We start from the raw sequence: 21721 nt of genomic DNA, 5'->3' as shown, positions 1-21721 counted from the left end.
TAAGAAATATATTATTTCGCTACTTGCTCATATACCTCTCACTTACAGTACAATTGAGTTTGAGGTACAAGTGAATAGCTACAACCAAACAATTTAACACTCCTGTACGTTTCAGAATTCTAGGGTAGAAACTAACAGAATAATCAAGCCTATCAAATAGGGAAAACCTGTTCCCTTTATAGACAACAGAAAGGAGGTGTGTAGTTAACTTAAAGGTATAGCAGTCTTATGACAGATCTGTTACGTTTCTACCCTAGAATTCTGAAACGTACAGGAGTGTTAAATTGTTTGGTTGTAGCTATTCAATTGTACCTCAAACTCAATTGTACTGTAAGTGAGAGGTATATGAGCAAGTAGCGAAATAATATATTTCTTATTTGTTATTGAGCAAACAAAAGTTGAATATGGAGTAATTTGTCTCTAACGTTCAGACAAATGACTCTCAAATTGTAATGAGTAAATGATAGCTTGTATTAAGTATAATGTCACTGTTAAAGCTCAGCTTGTATTTGTTAATATTTTAAATCAAAGCAGTCAGCGGTATGATCAATAATCCAAAATGCTCATGCGTTCTTGTTAGTAAGAGTTAATAAGCAGTTAACATCAGTAAGTTGGTGTTAGAGATGAGTGGTAAAAGCAGACAATAGAAAACAGTCACTGTACTTATGAGAAGCAGTTACTTATACTTGCGGTTATCCGGAGATAGAGCCAGGAAGCTTTCAGAGAAGCAGCTCAGTTGTTATAATCCGGTAAGTGCGGCAAGTTTGGAACTTATGGTATGACAGAATCCCTGCAGCTTGAACAGGAAAACGCTGAGTCGATGTGCCGTGCTGTTGCGGTGTGGCCAGAGCCGGGCCGAGGGACGTCACGATGCGGCTGACTGAGAGGCTCTCAAAGAAACACTGACAAGCTGTGTGAGCAAGCAGAGAAATGAATCAACGGATCCAAAAGGTAGTTGTAGCAAAAGACTTTAGATTCAGTTAGCTTGATCCTGTTAGCGATAACAATGTCCAGCAAGATATTTCCACAAGGATATTGAAAGACAAAATATACTGAAGAGTAGAGAGTTGCAGTTCCTACAACTAACTTTCCCTAACACATCACTATAATCAAGCAATCAAATAGGGAAAACCTGTTCCCTTTATAGACAACAGAAAGGAGGTGTGTAGTTAACTTAAAGGTATAGCAGTCTTATGACAGAGGGACAAGGCAGGTGCTTAAACGGAAGGCACCACTGCCTGTAACACCTTTCTCCCAAAAATAGCCTCCGAAGAAGCAAAAGTATCAAATTTATAGAATTTAGAAAAAGTATGAAGCGAAGACCAAGTCGCCGCCTTACAAATCTGTTCAACAGAAGCCTCATTCTTAAAAGCCCATGTGGAAGCTACCGCTCTAGTAGAATGAGCTGTAATTCTTTCAGGAGGCTGCTGGCCAGCAGTCTCATAAGCTAAGCGTATTATACTCCTTAGCCAAAAAGAAAGAGAAGTTGCCGAAGCCTTTTGGCCTCTCCTCTGTCCAGAGTAGACAACAAATAATGCAGATGTTTGACGAAAATCTTTAGTAGCTTGTAAATAAAACTTTAAAGCACGAACCACGTCAAGATTGTGTAAAAGACGTTCCTTCTTTGAAGAAGGATTAGGACACAGTGACGGTACAACAATCTCCTGATTGATATTTTTATAAGATACCACCTTAGGTAGAAAACCAGGTTTAATACGTAACACTACCTTATCTGCATGGAAAATTAGATAAGGGGAATCACATTGTAAAGCAGATAACTCCGAAACTCTTCGAGCCGAGGAGATAGCTACTAAAAACAGAACTTTCCAGGATAAGAGCTTAATATCTATGGAATGCAAAGGTTCAAATGGAACCCCTTGGTTTAAACACAGGCTTGATTCTAACTAAAGCCTGACAAAACGCCTGAACGTCTGGAACCTCAGCCAGACGTTTGTGCAAAAGAATAGACAGAGCAGAAATCTGTCCCTTCAAGGAACTAGCTGACAAACCCTTCTCCAATCCTTCTTGGAGAAAAGATAATATCCTAGGAATCCTGACCTTACTCCATGAGTAACCCTTGGATTCACACCAATGAAGATATTTACACCATATCTTATGATAGATTTTCCTGGTGACAGGCTGTATTAAGGTATCAATGACCAACTCGGAGAAACCACACTTTGATAAAATCAAGCGTTCAATCTCCAAGCAGTCAGACGCAGAGAAATTAGATTTGGATGGTTGAAAGGACCCTGAAGTAGAAGGTCCTGTCTCAGAGGCAGAGTCCATGGTGGAAAGGATGACATGTCCACCAGATCTGCATACCAAGTCCTGCATGGCCACGCAGGTGCTATCAAAATCACTGATGCTCTCTCCTGCTTGATCTTGGCAATCAGACGAGGGAGCAGAGGAAACGGTGGAAACACATAAGCCAGGTTGAAGGACCAAGGTGCTGTTAGAGCATCTATCAGTGCTGCCTTGGGATCCCTGGACCTGGATCCGTAACAAGGAAGCTTGGCATTCTGACGAGACGCCATGAGATCCAGTTCTGGTTTGCCCCAAAGTTGAATCAACTGTGCAAACACCTCCGGATGGAGCTCCCATTCCCCCGGATGAAAAGTCTATAGGAAACATCTTTTTTAAAAACAGGAGGGGGAGAGAACGGTACACCTGGTCTATCCCATTCCTTAGTAATAATTTCAGAAAACCTTTTAGGGATTGGAAAAACATCAGTGTAAGTAGGTACTGCATAGTATTTATCCAATCTACATAATTTCTCTGGGACTACAATAGTGTCACAGTCATCCAGAGTTGCTAAAACCTCCCTGAGCAATACGCGGAGGTGTTCAAGCTTAAATTTAAATGTAGACATATCAGAATCAGAGTGAAGTATCTTCCCTGAATCAGAAAAATCACCCACAGATTGAAGCTCCCCTGCTTCAGCTTCAGTATAATGTGAAGGTGTATCAGACATAGCTACTAAAGCATCAGAGAGCTCTGTATTTATTCTATTCCCAGAGCTGTCTCGCTTTCCTTGCAATCCTGGCAGTTTAGATAATACCTCTGTAAGGGTATGATTCATAACTGCCGCCATGTCTTGCAAGGTATACGCAATTGGCGCGCTAGAAGTACTAGGCGTCCCCTGAGCGGGATTTATAGAATCTGACACGTGGGGAGAGTTAGCCGGCATAACTTCCTCCTTGTCAATTTTTTCTGGTGATAAATTTTTTAAAGCCAGAATATGGTCTTTATAATCTATAGTAAAATCAGTGCATTTGGTACACATTCTAAGAGGGGGTTCCACAATGGCTTATAAACATAATGAACAATGAGTTTCCTCTATGTCAGACATGTTTAAACAGACTAGTAATGAGACCAGCAAGCTTGGAAAACACTTTAATAACTGTGAACAAGCAAAAAATAAAAACGGTACTGTGCCTTTAAGAGAAAAAAAACAATCACAGAAACTGCAAAACAGTGAAAAAAGCAGTAAATCTTACGACATTTTTACAGTGTGTATAATAGGCTGAAAGAGCATTGCACCCACTTGCAAATGGATGATTAACCCCTTAGTTTCAAAACCGGATCAAAAAAACAATATAAACGTTTTAAACAGTCACAACAAACTGCCACAGCTCTACTGTGGCCCTACCTGCCCATACAACGACTTTGGAAGGCACAAAAACCCTTTAGAGAGGTCCTAAATGTTCAGGGGACTCCTTCAGGGAAGCTGGATGTCTCAAGCTGCAAAAACGAATGCGCATTTAGGCGCGAAAATAGGCCCCTCCCAACCTGTACTCACAGTGAGAGGGCCTTAAAAAACTATCCCTAGGCAAAATCTAGACAGCCATGTGGAAAAAACTGGGCCCCAGAATAAAGTTTTATCACCAATATGTAATAAACGTTTATACACTTCAAGCAAACGTTATATCTATTCAGTAATGTGAGTAAATAATAAAAATATTACCCTTTACAGCAAGCATGATACCAGTCGTTATTAAATCACTGTAATCAGGCTTACCTTAAATAAATCCGGTATTGTCAGCATTTTCTAGCATATTCATTTCTCTAGAAAAATTTAAAACTGCACATACCTCAGAGCAGGAGAACCTGCACGCCATTCCCCCAGCTGAAGTTACCCATCTCTTCAGTTATGTGTGAGAACAGCAATGGATCTTAGTTACAACCTGCTAAGACCACAGGCAGACTCCTCTTCTTCAACTTTCTGCCTGAGGCTAAAATAGTACTACTCCGGTACCATTTGAAAATAACAAACTTTTGATTGAAGATAAACTACATAAATTCACCACATCTCTCTAGCTACTTCCTTTATTGTCGAGAGCTGCAAGAGAATGACTGGGAGGTGGCAGTTAGGGGAGGAGCTATATAGACAGCTCTGCTGTGGGTGATCCTCTTGCAGCTTCCTGTTGGGAAGGAGAATATCCCACAAGTAATGGATGATCCGTGGACTGGATACACCTTACAAGAGAAAACAAATTTCCTAATCATAGTGTCCCTAGACATTGCAATAACACACATAATAGAACAACTAATACTTTTAATATATGTCCCCTTGAGATGATTCCCCATTCCCACCTGTTCAACAGATTTAATAGGTTGAGACAGAGAGAAACATATTGGATCTACAAATTAAGGACCCTGTTTCCCTCTGGTCTCAATCTTAATATGGATCTAGCTGCCTTCTGATCTTTTGATTCATTATATCATTATCCCCTCCTATTTAGTTCACTGGCCTACCTTCCCTGTTACCCCTGCCCTATCTGATTTTATATCTTTGCCACCTCTTAATTGTCACCACATATTGGTCGGTGCTGGCACTTTCTTATTCACTTTTTACGCTGATCTGCCTCCCTGCCTGGTATCCTCATTTGACAAATACCATTGGAGTCCATCTATCCATCACATATTAATTTACCATTATCTTATTATTACTTGCCCACTTGCCCTGGTATATGATATCTCTAGGGCTTAGTAATAATATTTTTTTAATTTTATTTGGATGCTTATTATTATCACCCACTCCATTAAATCCCCCCTCACCATCAACTGCTGGTAAATAAAAATATTTGTTTTCAGTCATATTACCACTTCCCTTGTATGTGCTTCCCATTTGCTCACACATTTAATATTTGACCCTGTCCCCCTCTGTTCACATTAGCGTTACAAGCTAGTATGAACTTGTCACTTCCTTTTATTATCTAGCTTGCAGTTATGGCCCCATTCTATATCACTGGCCAATAATAGTCTTGACCATGACTATCCATAGGTGGATCACGTTATATGTAATAACGTCACCCTGCTCCACTATTTTCCCCTTGGTATGATAATCTTCTTTAGCATCAAGTATATATATGCTACATGTGCTTAATGGGGCACACATACCTCTCATGTATACCCCTCCATATATTTATACCTTTATCCACTGATATCCTGTTTAGTCTATGATTTGTCTTATCCCTATCACTTAGTTTGTAATTGTATCTAGTGACATACATATATATTTTTTATTCCATTATTATATTTTTATTTTATTTAAATTTTATATACATGCTACTATACATCTGATTTCGTTTCTCCTTTTCATTTCCTTATAACACGATTAGGAACTGCAGCCATTGGTTGCAGCTCTCACTATTAAGTATACATTGTCTGTCTATTGGTGGATTAATAATAATTTTACCCTGCTCCACTAGTTTCCCCATGGTATGATAATTGTCCTTAGCATCAAGTATATATATGCTACATGTGTTTAATGGGGCAATCATACCTCTCATGTATATCCCTCTATATATATACAGGTAGCCCTCAGTTTACGCCGGGGTTAGGTTCCAGGAGGTATGGTTGTAAATTGAAACCGTTGTAAATTGAAACCCAGTTTATAATGTAAGTCAAGGGGAAGTGAGGGAGTTAGGTTCCAGGCCCCTCTAAAAATTGTCATAAGTAACACCTAATACATTATTTTTAAAGCTTTGAAATGAAGACTTTAAATGCTAAACAGCATTATAAACCTAAAAATATAGATTGTATCATCATCAAACTAAGTTTAATGAACAAAAACATTTGCTAACAGCACCTAATAAAATAATCACACAACAGACTGCATCATAATCAAACTAAGTTTAATGAACAAAAACATTTGCTAAACATCACCTAATAAAATAATTACACAACAGACTGCATCATCATCAAACTAAGTTTAATGAACAAAAACGTTTTTTTACTTGCATTTTTCTGCAAACAGTTCTCTGCATTGTTAGCATGTTAGATGATATTGGGTCTGCACCTATTCTATGCATTTCAATCTGCAGTGATTAATAAGCAGTTAGGCACCCTCATCTCAAGCTGCTGGACAGGAAGATAATAGGGAAGTGCCTGCTAAATTTTGCTCGATAGCTAATGTCTGCTCTGTGTACACAGATCATTTTAAGGCTGTTAAATTGCATAACTTTGCTGCAAAACAATCGGACAGCTCCACCTACTGGCTATTTTAATTAGTGCATTGCTTTCCAAAAGCTTTTCAATAGTAGTCACATGACTGAAAAAAAAAGGTTGTTATTCTGAAACGGCGCAAATTGAACCGGCGTAAACCGAGGGCCACCTGTATATATATATATATATATATATATATATATATATATATATATATATATATATATATATATATATATATATATATTTATACCCTTATCCACTGATATTCCGTCTAGTCAAAGATTTTGTCTTATCCCCATCACTTAGTTTGTAATTGCATCTAGTGACATACATATATTTTTTATTCCATTTTTCATTATATTTTTATTTTATATTTATATACATGCCATTATACATCTTATTCCGTTTTTTCTTTTCTTTTCCTTATAATACGATTAGAAACTGCAGCCATTGGTTGCAGCTCTCACTATTAGGTATACATTGTCTGCCCATTGGTGGATTCACACACACCCCTGTTTCTATGAGCACCACCCACATAGTATCACGGACACTGACCTGCCAATGATTATGGGATATATACATTAGTCTCCCCTATCCCACTCGAATATTTATCCACATTGTGGTTATCCTTTCAATTTAATCTATTAGGGTTTCTGGCACATAGTGTGACGATTCACCTTTTCCCCCCTCCCCCTTGGTCTTACAATAAAAGTGTTTTTTCTTTGGTCCCATTGATAGTGATCACCCTCGCACAAAAGAAAGAAAGCTAATCAGTTAACAGGCATCACCTCTGCTTATGATGCTTTTGATGTATTTGATAATTATGATGATACTCTATATAGTTATTTTGTTTACGTGATTAAACACGCCCCAAAAACACTGACATCACTTCATGTCAATTCAGATTCTCACACCCCCGTTGTCATAACAACGATGTACGATCACACATTACATTATGATTGTTTTAATGTCTTCTTATTCTTTTTACTATAATGATCTGTCTAAGACCAATTGTTCATTCTGTGGCACTTGCTTGCCGTTTGATTACTTTCAATTCATATATTACACTCTGCGCGACTGACCACGCCCCCTTCCCTCTGACATCACAACAGGATATATCTTTTGCATTAAACTTTTATATATTCAATAACTCTTTAAACCCAATCGTTTCTATTATCAATTCTCTCCCTTAATTTGGTGCTAACAGCCTAATAGTGACAATTAAATATTTCTTAATGTAGTATGATTGACTTGTTTTTAATATAAACGTTTGTCAGATTTTCTGTTAGCAATGGAATATACCACTGCTAGCGTGTCATAGGTGGATTTACTTTGTATTATAGTATTTTATTGCACTTTTACATTTTTTAGTTCATATCTTTATATACAAAATTAGGGATCTGTTGTCCTTGGAAAGAGATCAGTGCTTATCAATTGTTTATATATTAATGTTTTGTGCTAATATATCAATTATTCATCTCTGTCAACTCTTCACCTCCGCTATATATATTTTGGTATTATCCATTAGGGGTGTGCAATTTTTTCTGAGTTCTGATTGGTTCTTTATGGTTTTAAATATGGCAGCTGAGAGTTTGTTTTGTATAGCCTGATGAAACAGTGTGTTACACTGAGAAACGCGTTGTTGTTGTTTTTATCCCCAACAATACATTTTTAAGTCTTTTTTACTTTCTATTTGCTGCCGACCTATCATTTTCTTGACCCTGGAATTTCTACACCATCTTGGAGCCTTAGATTTTACATTCTTTACACTTCTAAGTGGAGGGCCCTTGAACCTGCTAGGCCGACCACTGCTGTACAGGCTCCCCCTTGTGGTATCTCTGGACTCTCCCTGGTGAGACGAGGATCCCCTGTTGTGACACCATCAATTGGTCTACTGGACGACGGGCGGTTCCGGACTGCTGGTATTGCACATCAGTGCCTTACATCTTGTGAGTAGGATTCTTCTGCTCTTCTTGTATCTGTTTTGAAGTTATATATGATCTGCACTATGTGGCGCCCTCTATTTTGATTTATTTAGATTATCCTTATCTGTGTCGCGGCACGACACCCCGGAGGAGCGGCCTACTGCTTTGGATGCACATCATTTGAGACCATCTGGGATTGCATTAACAGGACTGTTACATCATTGTCCACCACCAATTGGACTATTAGTCTGTATACCTTTATACACTGGTTTACTGATATTATATTGTACATTTTGATATATTTGTTTATTGTTATATTAATCATATTTTCCAGTAGTTTATATTTGCTCCTAGGCGCCTCTTACAAATACTGCAGTGACGCCATTGTCACTAGCGTACTAGTTGTCTAATGATGAGATTTATAACTGTCCCTAGACTCCATTATTAAAAAAAAAAAAGAATGAATTAACGCCCAACGCATCACTGAGGGTCGGAGGTATTTATTACTGTACAAGGTACAACTAATAGAACATAATCCAGGTCTGTACACTTTTGTTTTTCAAGTTTTTAAATAAAAGCTAAGTTTTATTAACACAAACTGGATGGGCTAAATGTTTTCTATGAAGAAGATTGCTTTCTATGAAGAAACCTGTAATAGCTATTATGCTGAAACTGGATAACAAGTGGTGAAAATTTACATTACTTATGACTTATCATCGATACAGGTTTTTTTCTGTCAACCAAAAACTTTATGCATATATACCCCTACATTTGAACTGTTTGTTGTTTGATAACACACACCTGCAGCTTTTTGAAACAGGTAGTGATTTTGGTTATCGTAAATTGTGCTAATTTCAAGGGTTAAGCACGGGCATGTTGCATATACAGCTCCATCAGAGAGTTTCTGGATATTGTCAAAGGAAAGAGGTATGCTAGACTGAAGGTCCAAGGAACCGCCAGAGCCTCCATCGGATCCGCCTGGGGTTCCCTGGACCTCGACCTGTATCACAGGAGCTTGGCATTCTGTCGAGATGCCATGAGATCTAATTCCGGCTGATCTCACTTGAAAATCAGGCTGGAGAACACTTCCGGATGGAGGTATGTTGTCCAACTGGAACCTGATAGACTGGACCGAAGCTGAGGCCAGGCTGGAAGAGCGTTGAAGATCGCTCTCAGATCCAGGATGTTTATAGGAAGAACAGACTCTGACTGAGTCCAAGCTCCCTGAGCCTTTAGGGAACCCCAGACTGCTCCCCACCCTAGAAGGCTGGTGTCTGTTGTCACAATCACCCAAGATGGTCTTGAAACCAGGTTCCTTGGGAAAAATGATCCAGGACAACCACCATTAAAGAGAATCCTGTGTCTCCTGCTCCAGTAGTATTCGAGGAGACAAATCTGCATAATCTCCGATCCATTGCACTGGGCCACCGATGGCCGAGTAATGGACTGAAGCGCTAGACAAGTATCGATAATCTTTGATTTCCTGACTTCTGTCAGAAAAATTCTCATTGATAGGGAATCTATTATAATTCCCTAGAAAATTACTTTTGTATTAGGGACTAAGGAACTCTTTTCCAATTTTACCTTCCACCCGTGAGATCGCAGGAAGGATAACATAATGTCCATGTGTGGATCTAGTTTGTTGTAAGGATGGCGCCTGGACTGGATGTCATCCAGATAGGGTGCCACTGCAATGTCCCATAACCGAAGCACCGCTAACAGCGATCCCAGAACCTTTGTGAAAATCCTATGAGCTGTGGCAAGACCAAAAGGAAGAGCCACAAATTGGAAGTGTTTGACAAGAAAAGCAAACCTTAGAAACTAGTGATGATCCCTGTAAATGGGAACATTCAGGTATGCGTCCTTTAAATCCACTGTTGTCATAAACTAACCCTCTTGAATCAAAGGGAGAATGGAACGAATAGTCTCCATCATGAAGGACAGTACTTTAAGAAATTTGTTTAGACTCTTAAGATCTAAAATTGGCCTGAAAGTTTCCACTTTTTTTGGGAACCACAAACAGATTTGAATAAAATCCAGACCCTGTTCCCGTATCAGAACAGGAAACATCACTCCCAGGTCGGAGAGTTCTCCTACACAGTGTAAGAACGCTTCTCTAGTTTGTATCCCTGGGACACTATTTCTACTGCCCGGGGATCCTGAACATCTTGAACCCAAGCCTGAGCGAAGAAGAAAAGTCTGCCCCCTGCAAGATCCGATTCAGGATGAGGGGCAGGCCCTTCATGCTGTCTTTGGTTCAACAGCAGACTTCTTGGATTGTTTTCCCTTATTCCAAGACTGATTGGGTCTCCATGAAGGTATAGACTGTTCCTGCTTGGAGGCGGAAGAGGAAGAATTTCCCTTGAAAACTCGAAATGAACGAAAATACTCTGTCATCCTTTTTGTTTGTTTCTCTTATCCTGAGGGAGAAGATGACCCTTACCTCCCGTGAAATCAGAGATAATCTCCGTCAAGCCAGGTCCAAACAAGGTCTTCCCTTGTAAGGAATTGCTAAAAGCCTAGACCTAGAGGACACATCCGCAGACAAAGGTTTTAACCCTAATGTTCTGCGAGCTAGAATAGAGAAACCTGAAATCTTTGCTCCCAGTTTGATAACTTGAAGGGAAGCATCTGTTATAAAGGAATTAGTTAATTTAATAGCTGTATCCTCTCCTGGATTTCATCCAGGGAAGTTTTTGTCCTGATAACCTCAGACAACGCATTAAACCAATATGCCGCCGCACTAGAGACGGTAGCAATGCACACAGCTGGCTGCCATTGTAAGCCCTGGTGTACATACATCTTTTTAAGTAACCGATCTAATTTTTTATCCATAGGATCTTGAAAGCACAACTATCCTATATGGGTATAGTAGTTCGCTTAGCTAAGGTGGAAACAGCTCCTTCCACCTTGGGAACTGTTTGCCAAGCCTCCTTAACCGAGTCGGCTATGGGAAATTTCTTCTTAAATATAGGAGATGGAGAAAAAGGTATACCCGGTCTCTCCCACTCCTTAGCGATGATCTCAGAAGCTCGGTCTGGTACCGGAAAAACGGAAAAACCTCTATCTAGGAAAGTACCTCAAAATATTTGTTCAGCTTACTGGATTTCTTGGGGTTAACAAAGACCATGGAGTCGCTGTCGTCCAGAATAGCTAAAACCTCCTTAAGTAACAGACGGAGGTGTTCTAGCTTAAACTTGAAGGATACAACTTCAGTATCAGCAAGAGGCATTACACTGTCAGAATCTGAAATGTCACCTTCAGATGCTACTACATTATCCTCTTCCTCAGGCTTCTGTGAGGGGACATCTGAAATAGCAACAACTGCGTCAAAAACCTCGCTTACTGAATGTCTGATTTTTCTCTTACGTTTTTCCTGCAACATTGGGAAAGCAGACAACGCATCTGAGACTGCAGAAGACATGAGAGAAGCAATGTCTTTTAAAGTAACTCCAGCGGGAGCTAGAGAGGAAGCGCAGGGCACTGCATGTAAGGGCGGTAAACTCTGGGACGTTTAGGAACAAAACTGCATTATATATTAAGCATTGCAATTAGATTCCTGAACAGCATCTTCATTAGAAAATGCTGGCTCAGAACAAAACTTATCCCTGTAGCTTAAAATTCCCTCAATACGTGAGGAACATAAAAGGATAGGTGGTTCCACATTGGTATTAAATCATATTGAGCAAGTGACACTTGTAAGACCTCTAGGACCTTATCTAACATTAAACTGAAACAATCATCCAAAGATACATTTTTATTAAAAATGCAGAAAAAAATTAAAAACGTTACGGTTTCTTTAAATAATAAAACTGTAACTTTTTTACTGTGAAAAACGTCTGAGTATTATTGGAAATAATAGGCTTAGAAATGAACATATAAACACCCCTACTCCTCAGCAGCACTTCTGCTGAGGTGCCTATTTCCTCTGAGCAGGAATCAAGTGAAACTATGATTCTTTGCACAGATGATCTTCGGAGTAGCTACGCAGTAAGTCTCTCTAGGAGAAAATGCGCAGCAATGATATGCGCATACATAGAAGCAAGTTACCCTGAAACAGAGTAAAAAGGGCGCATAATTACTCTACGCCCATCGTGGGCGTGGCTAAGTAAATCTCCCGGTTGGCTCTAAAGTTACAAACCCGCTGGGAGATGTGGAACCACCGATATTAAAAAATTAAGCCCCAGTGTTTGCTGCAATGCTGCCCCAAATGTCCCCTATGCCTAAAGGGAGACTATGAGATTAATAATGAGGCTTGTCCCATGTACAAAGTAAATAAAGTGTCTCCTTTATTTCTGAGACTCCATTTTCTTTAAGCCCCAGTGCCTGCTGCAACGCTGCCCAAATGTCCCCTATGCCTAAGGGGAGACTATAAGAGTAATAATGAGGCTTGTCCCATGTACAAAGTAAATAAAGTGTCTCCTTTATTTCTGAGAGCTTCCATTTCCCCCAGAAAAAAAGTCAGCACTTACCTCATATGCTGCCTGGCAGCAAGGCAGATTCCAGGTTTGAGAGGTCCTATCCCTCACGTGTACCTGTGAATGAAGAGAAAGTCCTGAGTTAGAATCTCTAAGGTTTTCCAGAGGCACGGCAGCATCAATATATGGGAGGCGCAGTGAGAATTATGTCCCACAAGTTCCCATTGCTCTAAAGCCACCAAAGCTCTACTGAAGAGACTGATATGAATTACGGCTACACCCTAAAACAAAGCAGCACAATCTTGCACTACTTTAAAAATAATAAACTCTTGATTGAAGAATCTTTTCTAACACCTCACTTTACCACTTCCTATCACTAACGTAGGCAAAGAGAATGACTGGAGTGGGAGGGAAGGGAGGAGCTATTTAACAGCTCTGCTGTGGTGCTCTTTGCCACCTCCTGCTGACCAGGAGGTGAATATTCCATTAGTAATTAAGATGATCCGTGGACTCATCGTGTCATAAAAAAGAAATCAGGATTTCAGACTAATTCTGGATTTGGGAATTGTACGTGTATTAGTTATTAATGCTGGTTGTTGTGTCCAGGTAACACAACAAAGAAAAAAAAACACTGCAATTGTCATTTGCCTCTTAGTTTCCTATATGTGCACCAAACTGCAGAGGAAGTGGAGGCTGCATTGATAAAAAAAACATATGTTGTGTTATGTCACACACGCTTTCACTCCATATCAGGACAATTGTCAGAATATAAACGTCATGTTGACATTCTACTAGTAAACCGATAATGCTAAAAAAACAGAAATATTTTTCATATATCAGACACAGGAGATCGCCAGGTCTCCAAGCAGGTGTAGTGTTTTATATACGCTGCTCACCTGTTACGTGGCAAATATTAATAAAATAGAACTATTTTAGTGATAGATTTTAACAAGCAGCATTTTTGCTAATACATGAGCATTGCAAAAATGTTTCTATCATGAGATATCTAATTTCATCACCATTAGCACAGCCTCAAGAAAGGCATATCACTTAAAGGGACAGTAAATGCTAAATTTATTATACTACATGTGCGCAATTGTTTACTTCACTGATCTCCTCACCTTATAAAAATAAAGATATATTTATTTTGATGATCTACAAAGTGCTTTATTGATACCCCCAAAGCCCTCATTCATGGCATGGCATTTTTTTTTTTTTTTAAATGTGTCACAGGGATGTTCTTTATTCACAGCCTGCTCAATCGCACCATTCACATAAATGTAGTGCACACCCGCCCTGGAAAAAGCAATGAAGTAAAATAAATGAAGTAAAAAATTATCCTCTTTCTGCACAACTGTGGTATAAAAAAATTTGTGTATACTGTCCCTTTTAAAAATGTCAAATTTAATGTTATTTTCGAAATAATAGACTTTGGACAGAAAGGTTTTTAAATGAATACACAACACTGCACCACACTTAGCCCTTAGAACATGTCACTATATTGTAGGCATACTGCAAAAGGTTTATTGGCAAACACAGAAAAAACATAATTTATGTAAGAACTTACCTGATAAATTCATTTCTTTCATATTAACAAGAGTCCATGAGCTAGTGACGTATGGGATATACATTCCTACCAGGAGGGGCAAAGTTTCCCAAACCTTAAAATGCCTATAAATACACCCCTCACCACACCCACAAATCAGTTTAACGAATAGCCAAGAAGTGGGGTGATAAGAAAAAGTGCGAAGCATATAAAATAAGGAATTGGAATAATTGTGCTTTATACAAAAAAATCATAACCACCACAAAAAAGGGTGGGCCTCATGGACTCTTGTTAATATGAAAGAAATGAATTTATCAGGTAAGTTCTTACATAAATTATGTTTTCTTTCATGTAATTAACAAGAGTCCATGAGCTAGTGACGTATGGGATAATGACTACCCAAGATGTGGATCTTTCCACACAAGAGTCACTAGAGAGGGAGGGATAAAATAAAGACAGCCAATTCCTGCTGAAAATAATCCACACCCAAATAAAAGTTTAACAAAAAACATAAGCAGAAGATTCAAACTGAAACCGCTGCCTGAAGAACTTTTCTACCAAAAACTGCTTCAGAAGAAGAAAATACATCAAAATGGTAGAATTTAGTAAAAGTATGCAAAGAGGACCAAGTTGCTGCTTTGCAGATCTGGTCAACCGAAGCTTCATTCCTAAACGCCCAGGAAGTAGAAACTGACCTAGTAGAATGAGCTGTAATTCTTTGAGGCGGAATTTTACCCGACTCAACATAGGCAAGATGAATTAAAGATTTCAACCAAGATGCCAAAGAAATGGCAGAAGCTTTCTGGCCTTTCCTAGAACCGGAAAAGATAACAAATAGACTAGAAGTCTTACGGAAAGATTTCGTAGCTTCAACATAATATTTCAAAGCTCTAACAACATCCAAAGAATGCAATGATTTCTCCTTAGAATTCTTAGGATTAGGACATAATGAAGGAACCACAATTTCTCTACTAATGTTGTTGGAATTCACAACTTTAGGTAAAAATTCAAAAGAAGTTCGCAACACCGCCTTATCCTGATGAAAAATCAGAAAAGGAGACTCACACGAAAGAGCAGATAATTCAGAAACTCTTCTAGCAGAAGAGATGGCCAAAAGGAACAAAACTTTCCAAGAAAGTAATTTAATGTCCAATGAATGCATAGGTTCAAACGGAGGAGCTTGAAGAGCTCCCAAAACCAAATTCAAACTCCATGGAGGAGAAATTGACTGAATGACAGGTTTTATACGAACCAAAGCTTGTACAAAACAATGAATATCAGGAAGAATAGCAATCTTTCTGTGAAAAAGAACAGAAAGAGCAGAGATTTGTCCTTTCAAAGAACTTGCGGACAAACCCTTATCCAAACCATCCTGAAGAAATTGTAAAATTCTCGGTATTCTAAAAGAATGCCAAGAAAAATGATGAGAAAGACACCATGAAATATAAGTCTTCCAGACTCTATAATATATCTCTCGAGATACAGATTTACGAGCCTGTAACATAGTATTAATCACGGAGTCAGAGAAACCTCTATGACCAAGAATCAAGCGTTCAATCTCCATACCTTTAAATTTAAGGATTTCAGATCCGGATGGAAAAAAGGACCTTGTGACAGAAGGTCTGGTCTTAACGGAAGAGTCCATGGCTGGCAAGATGCCATCCGGACAAGATCCGCATACCAAAACCTGTGAGGCCATGCCGGAGCTATTAGCAGAACAAACGAGCATTCCCTCAGAATCTTGGAGATTACTCTTGGAAGAAGAACTAGAGGCGGAAAGATATAGGCAGGATGATACTTCCAAGGAAGTGATAATGCATCCACTGCCTCCGCCTGAGGATCCCGGGATCTGGACAGATACCTGGGAAGTTTCTTGTTTAGATGAGAGGCCATCAGATCTATCTCTGGGAGCCCCCACATTTGAACAATCTGAAGAAATACCTCTGGGTGAAGAGACCATTCGCCCGGATGCAACGTTTGGCGACTGAGATAATCCGCTTCCCAATTGTCTACACCTGGGATATGAACCGCAGAGATTAGACAGGAGCTGGATTCCGCCCAAACCAAAATTCGAGATACTTCTTTCATAGCCAGAGGACTGTGAGTCCCTCCTTGATGATTGATGTATGCCACAGTTGTGACATTGTCTGTCTGAAAACAAATGAACGATTCTCTCTTCAGAAGAGGCCAAAACTGAAGAGCTCTGAAAACTGCACGGAGTTCCAAGATATTGATCGGTAATCTCACCTCCTGAGATTCCCAAACTCCTTGTGCCGTCAGAGATCCCCACACAGCTCCCCAACCTGTGAGACTTGCATCTGTTGAAATTATAGTCCAGGTCGGAAGAACAAAAGAAGCCCCCTGAATTAAACGATGGTGATCTGTCCACCACGTTAGAGAGTGCCGAACAATCGATTTTAAAGATATTAATTGATATATCTTCGTGTAATCCCTGCACCATTGGTTCAGCATACAGAGCTGAAGAGGTCGCATGTGAAAACGAGCAAAGGGGATCGCGTCCGATGCAGCAGTCATAAGACCTAGAATTTCCATGCATAAGGCTACCGAAGGGAATGATTGAGACTGAAGTTTTCGACAGGCTGTAATCAATTTTAGACGTCTCTTGTCTGTTAAAGACAAAGTCATGGACACTGAATCTATCTGGAAACCCAGAAAGGTTACCCTTGTTTGAGGAATCAAAGAACTTTTTGGTAAATTGATCCTCCAACCATGATCTTGAAGAAACAACACAAGTCGATTCGTATGAGACTCTGCTAAATGTAAAGACGGAGCAAGTACCAAGATATCGTCCAAATAAGGAAATACCACAATACCCTGTTCTCTGATTACAGACAGAAGGGCACCGAGAATCTTTGTGAAAATTCTTGGAGCTGTAGCAAGGCCAAACGGTAGAGCCACAAATTGGTAATGCTTGTCTAGAAAAGAGAATCTCAGGAACTGATAATGATCTGGATGAATCGGAATATGCAGATATGCATCCTGTAAATCTATTGTGGACATATAATTCCCTTGCTGAACAAAAGGCAATATAGTCCTTACAGTTACCATCTTGAACGTTGGTATCCTTACATAACGATTCAATAATTTTAGATCCAGAACTGGTCTGAAGGAATTCTCCTTCTTTGGTACAATGAAGAGATTTGAATAAAACCCCATCCCCTGTTCCGGAACTGGAACTGGCATAATTACTCCAGCCAACTCTAGATCTGAAACACAATTCAGAAATGCTTGAGCTTTCACTGGATTTACTGGGACATGGGAAAGAAAAAATCTCTTTGCAGGAGGTCTCATCTTGAAACCAATTCTGTACCCTTCTGAAACAATGTTCTGAATCCAAAGATTGTGAACAGAACTGATCCAAATTTCTTTGAAAAAACATAACCTGCCCCCTACCAGCTGAACTGGAATGAGGGCCGTACCTTCATGTGAACTTAGAAGCAGGCTTTGCCTTTCTAGCAGGCTTGGATTTATTCCAGACTGGAGATGGTTTCCAAACTGAAACTGCTCCTGAGGACGAAGGATCAGGCTTTTGTTCTTTGTTGAAACGAAAGGAACGAAAACGATTGTTAGCCCTGTTTTTACCTTTAGACTTTTTATCCTGTGGTAAAAAAGTTCCTTTCCCACCAGTAACAGTTGAAATAATAGAATCCAACTGAGAACCAAATAATTTGTTTCCCTGGAAAGAAATGGAAAGTAGAGTTGATTTAGAAGCCATATCAGCATTCCAAGTCTTAAGCCATAAAGCTCTTCTGGCTAAGATAGCCAGAGACATAAATCTAACATCAACTCTAATAATATCAAAAATGGCATCACAGATGAAATTATTAGCATGCTGGAGAAGAATAATAATATCATGAGAATCACGATTTGTTACTTGTTGCGCTAGAGTTTCCAACCAAAAAGTTGAAGCTGCAGCAACATCAGCCAATGATATAGCAGGTCTAAGAAGATTACCTGAACATAGATAAGCTTTTCTTAGAAAAGATTCAATTTTTCTATCTAAAGGATCCTTAAACGAGGTACCATCTGATGTAGGAATGGTAGTACGTTTAGCAAGGGTAGAAATAGCCCCATCAACTTTAGGGATTTTGTCCCAAAATTCTAATCTGTCAGGCGGAACAGGATATAATTGCTTAAAACGTTTAGAAGGAGTAAATGAATTACCCAATCTATCCCATTCCTTAGCAATTACTGCAGAAATAGCATTAGGAACAGGAAAGACTTCTGGAATAACCGCAGGAGCTTTAAAAACCTTATCCAAACGTATAGAATTAGTATCAAGAGGACTAGAATCCTCTATTTCTAAAGCAATTAGTACTTCTTTAAGTAAAGAGCGAATAAATTCCATCTTAAATAAATATGAAGATTTATCAGCATCAATCTCTGAGACAGAATCCTCTGAACCAGAAGAGTCCAAAGAATCAGAATGATGGTGTTCATTTAAAAATTCATCTGTAGAGAGAGAAGATTTAAAAGACTTTTTACGTTTACTAGAAGGAGAAATAACAGACAAAGCCTTCTTTATGGATTCAGAAACAAAATCTCTTATGTTATCAGGAACATTCTGCACCTTAGATGTTGAGGGAACTGCAACAGGCAATGGTACATCACTAAAGGAAATATTATCTGCATTAACAAGTTTGTCATGACATTTAATACAAACAACAGCTGGAGGAATAGCTACCAAAAGTTTACAGCAGATACACTTAGCTTTGGTAGATCCAGCAGGCAGAGGTTTTCCTGTAGTATCTTCTGGCTCAGATGCAACGTGAGACATCTTGCAATATGTAAGAGAAAAAACAACATATAAAGCAAAATAGATCAAATTCCTTATAAGACAGTTTCAGGAATGGGAAAAAATGCCAAACATCAAGCTTCTAGCAACCAGAAGCAAATGAAAAATGATTCTGAAATAATGTGGAGACAAAAGCGACGCCCATATTTTTTGGCGCCAAATAAGACGCCCACATTATTTGGCGCCTAAATGCTTTTGGCGCCAAAAATGACGCCACATCCGGAACGCCGACATTTTTGGCGCAAAATAACGTCAAAAAAATGACGCAACTTCCGGCGACACGTATGACGCCGGAAACGGAAATGAATTTTTGCGCCAAAAAAATCCGCGCCAAGAATGACGCAATAAAATGAAGCATTTTCAGCCCCCGCGAGCCTAACAGCCCACAGGGAAAAAGTCAAATTTTTGAGGTAAGAAAAATATGATAATTCAATGCATAATCCCAAATATGAAACTGACTGTCTGGAAATAAGGAAAGTTGAACATTCTGAGTCAAGGCAAATAAATGTTTGAATACATATATTTAGAACTTTATAAATAAAGTGCCCAACCATAGCTTAGAGTGTCACAGAAAATAAGACTTACTTACCCCAGGACACTCATCTACATGTTTGTAGAAAGCCAAACCAGTACTGAAACGAGAATCAGTAGAGGAAATGGTAAATATAAGAGTATATCGTCGATCTGAAAAGGGAGGTAAGAGATGAATCTCTACGACCGATAACAGAGAACCTTATGAAATAGACCCCGTAGAAGGAGATCACTGCATTCAATAGGCAATACTCTCCTCACATCCCTCTGACATTCACTGCACGCTGAGAGGAAAACCGGGCTCCAACTTGCTGCGGAGCGCATATCAACGTAGAATCTAGCACAAACTTACTTCACCACCTCCCTTGGAGGCAAAGTTTGTAAAACTGATTTGTGGGTGTGGTGAGGGGTGTATTTATAGGCATTTTAAGGTTTGGGAAACTTTGCCCCTCCTGGTAGGAATGTATATCCCATACGTCACTAGCTCATGGACTCTTGTTAATTACATGAAAGAAATTCTAACTCTATTAAATGAAAAGCTCATGGGTAAGATGGGGGCATGTAGTGTAATAAAGGGGCAGAGAGTTTAAAGGTACATGAAATCCAAAAAAAATCTTTCATGATTTAGATAGAGAATACAATTTTAAACAACTTTCTAATTTACTTCTATTATCTAATCTGTTTCGCTCTCTTAGTATCATTTGTTGAAGGAGCAGCAATGCACTACTAGTTTCTAACTGAACACATGGGTGAGCCAATCACATTCAATATATATATGCAGTCACCAATCAACAGCTAGAACCTAGTTTCTCTGATGCTCATGAACTTGCCTAGATAAACCTTTCAGCAAATTATAACAGGAGAAGGAAGCAAATTAAATAATAGAAGTAAATTGGAAAGTTGTTTAAAATTGTATTCTCTATCTGAATCACGAAAGAAAATGTTTGGGTTTCATGTCCCTTTAAGTCTCAAGTTTCCATGAACAAGTGCAGAAACCAATAATGTCACTGCTATTTCTCATTTGATTGACAACTCTTGAATTAAAATAATTTGTTTTCCTATGATTTTATTATAAGGAAAAACATTGCAAAATGTTAAAATGAAACATGCTGAATAATGCAGAATGGGGAATCAAACATATGAGAATCACTATACCATGAGCTGTGTTTTATTCATTCTTACACTGTGTGTGATGCATCACTAGACATTACATTAGATGCAGAATAACTCTACTCACCCATACTCATCTTAATGGGCAATTTCTCCCTACTAGCTGCTTCCACTAGATGTCTCCTGACTTCCATCACTGCTTCCTTCTGCTTCATGTTCAATATGGACTCCCAGAGGGCTTTGGCAGCAGAGTCACTAGAAAAAAAAAATATATATAAACAATTTATAACTCAAAAAAAGAACCTCTTTCTGGTGTGTGTCTCTTATTACAAGTTATTGTGCTAGTAATAAAAGTAGCACACAAAAACCTAGCCGTATAGTCACACACTGAATATCCTATACTCAATTTATTTTCACAAGAATTCATCTGGGCCACAGCTGGAGAACAAACTATAAAATTTAATTAAAAGCTCTAAGAAATATCTGAAGGGCCTCAATGTGACATGTAAAAGTGTATACATTATTCCTCAGGCTGGTTTAGATTTTAATGAATAAGAGAAGAATAAATAAATGGAAACCATGAAAAAGTTGTGCAGTAGGAATTGGTGGAAAACTTTACCTATAACATTTAACCTAATGCAATTATCTATTAAGATTAACACAACATTAAAAGTAAATGAAACCCGAAACATTTATTTTGTTATTCAGACACAACATACAATTAAAAAAAAAAAAAGTTTCCACTTCTATGATCAATTTTTTTTAGTTTCCATGGTATTTTTAGTTGAAGAGAAACCTAGTAGGAGTCCAGAGCACTACATGGCAGGAAACAGTGCTGACATCTAGTGCTGTGCAAAAGGATAAAGTAGAAAAAAAGGGTTTATGCCCCTTTAAATAGTATAACCTTCCCTTCCAGCAGTAA

The 21721-nt window shown here is 38.8% G+C and overlaps 1 protein-coding gene across 2 annotated transcripts in view; it reads right to left on the bottom strand.

The window, feature by feature from the left end:
* SCFD2 (sec1 family domain containing 2) overlaps positions 1-21721 on the bottom strand; it is a 1435497-nt gene that overhangs the window by 1270007 nt on the left and 143769 nt on the right. For both annotated transcript variants that reach the window (XM_053703972.1, XM_053703973.1), the window contains exon 3: positions 20927-21054. In XM_053703972.1, the coding sequence (XP_053559947.1) occupies positions 20927-21054 (128 nt within the window). The remainder of the gene's footprint in view (positions 1-20926; positions 21055-21721) is intronic.

Source organism: Bombina bombina, chromosome 2 (genome assembly GCF_027579735.1).
Source record: "Bombina bombina isolate aBomBom1 chromosome 2, aBomBom1.pri, whole genome shotgun sequence".
In the NCBI taxonomy this organism is placed as follows: Eukaryota; Metazoa; Chordata; class Amphibia; order Anura; family Bombinatoridae; genus Bombina; species Bombina bombina.
Note: the sequence above shows the minus strand (reverse complement) of the source record. Positions and strands in the feature narration are given on the sequence as shown.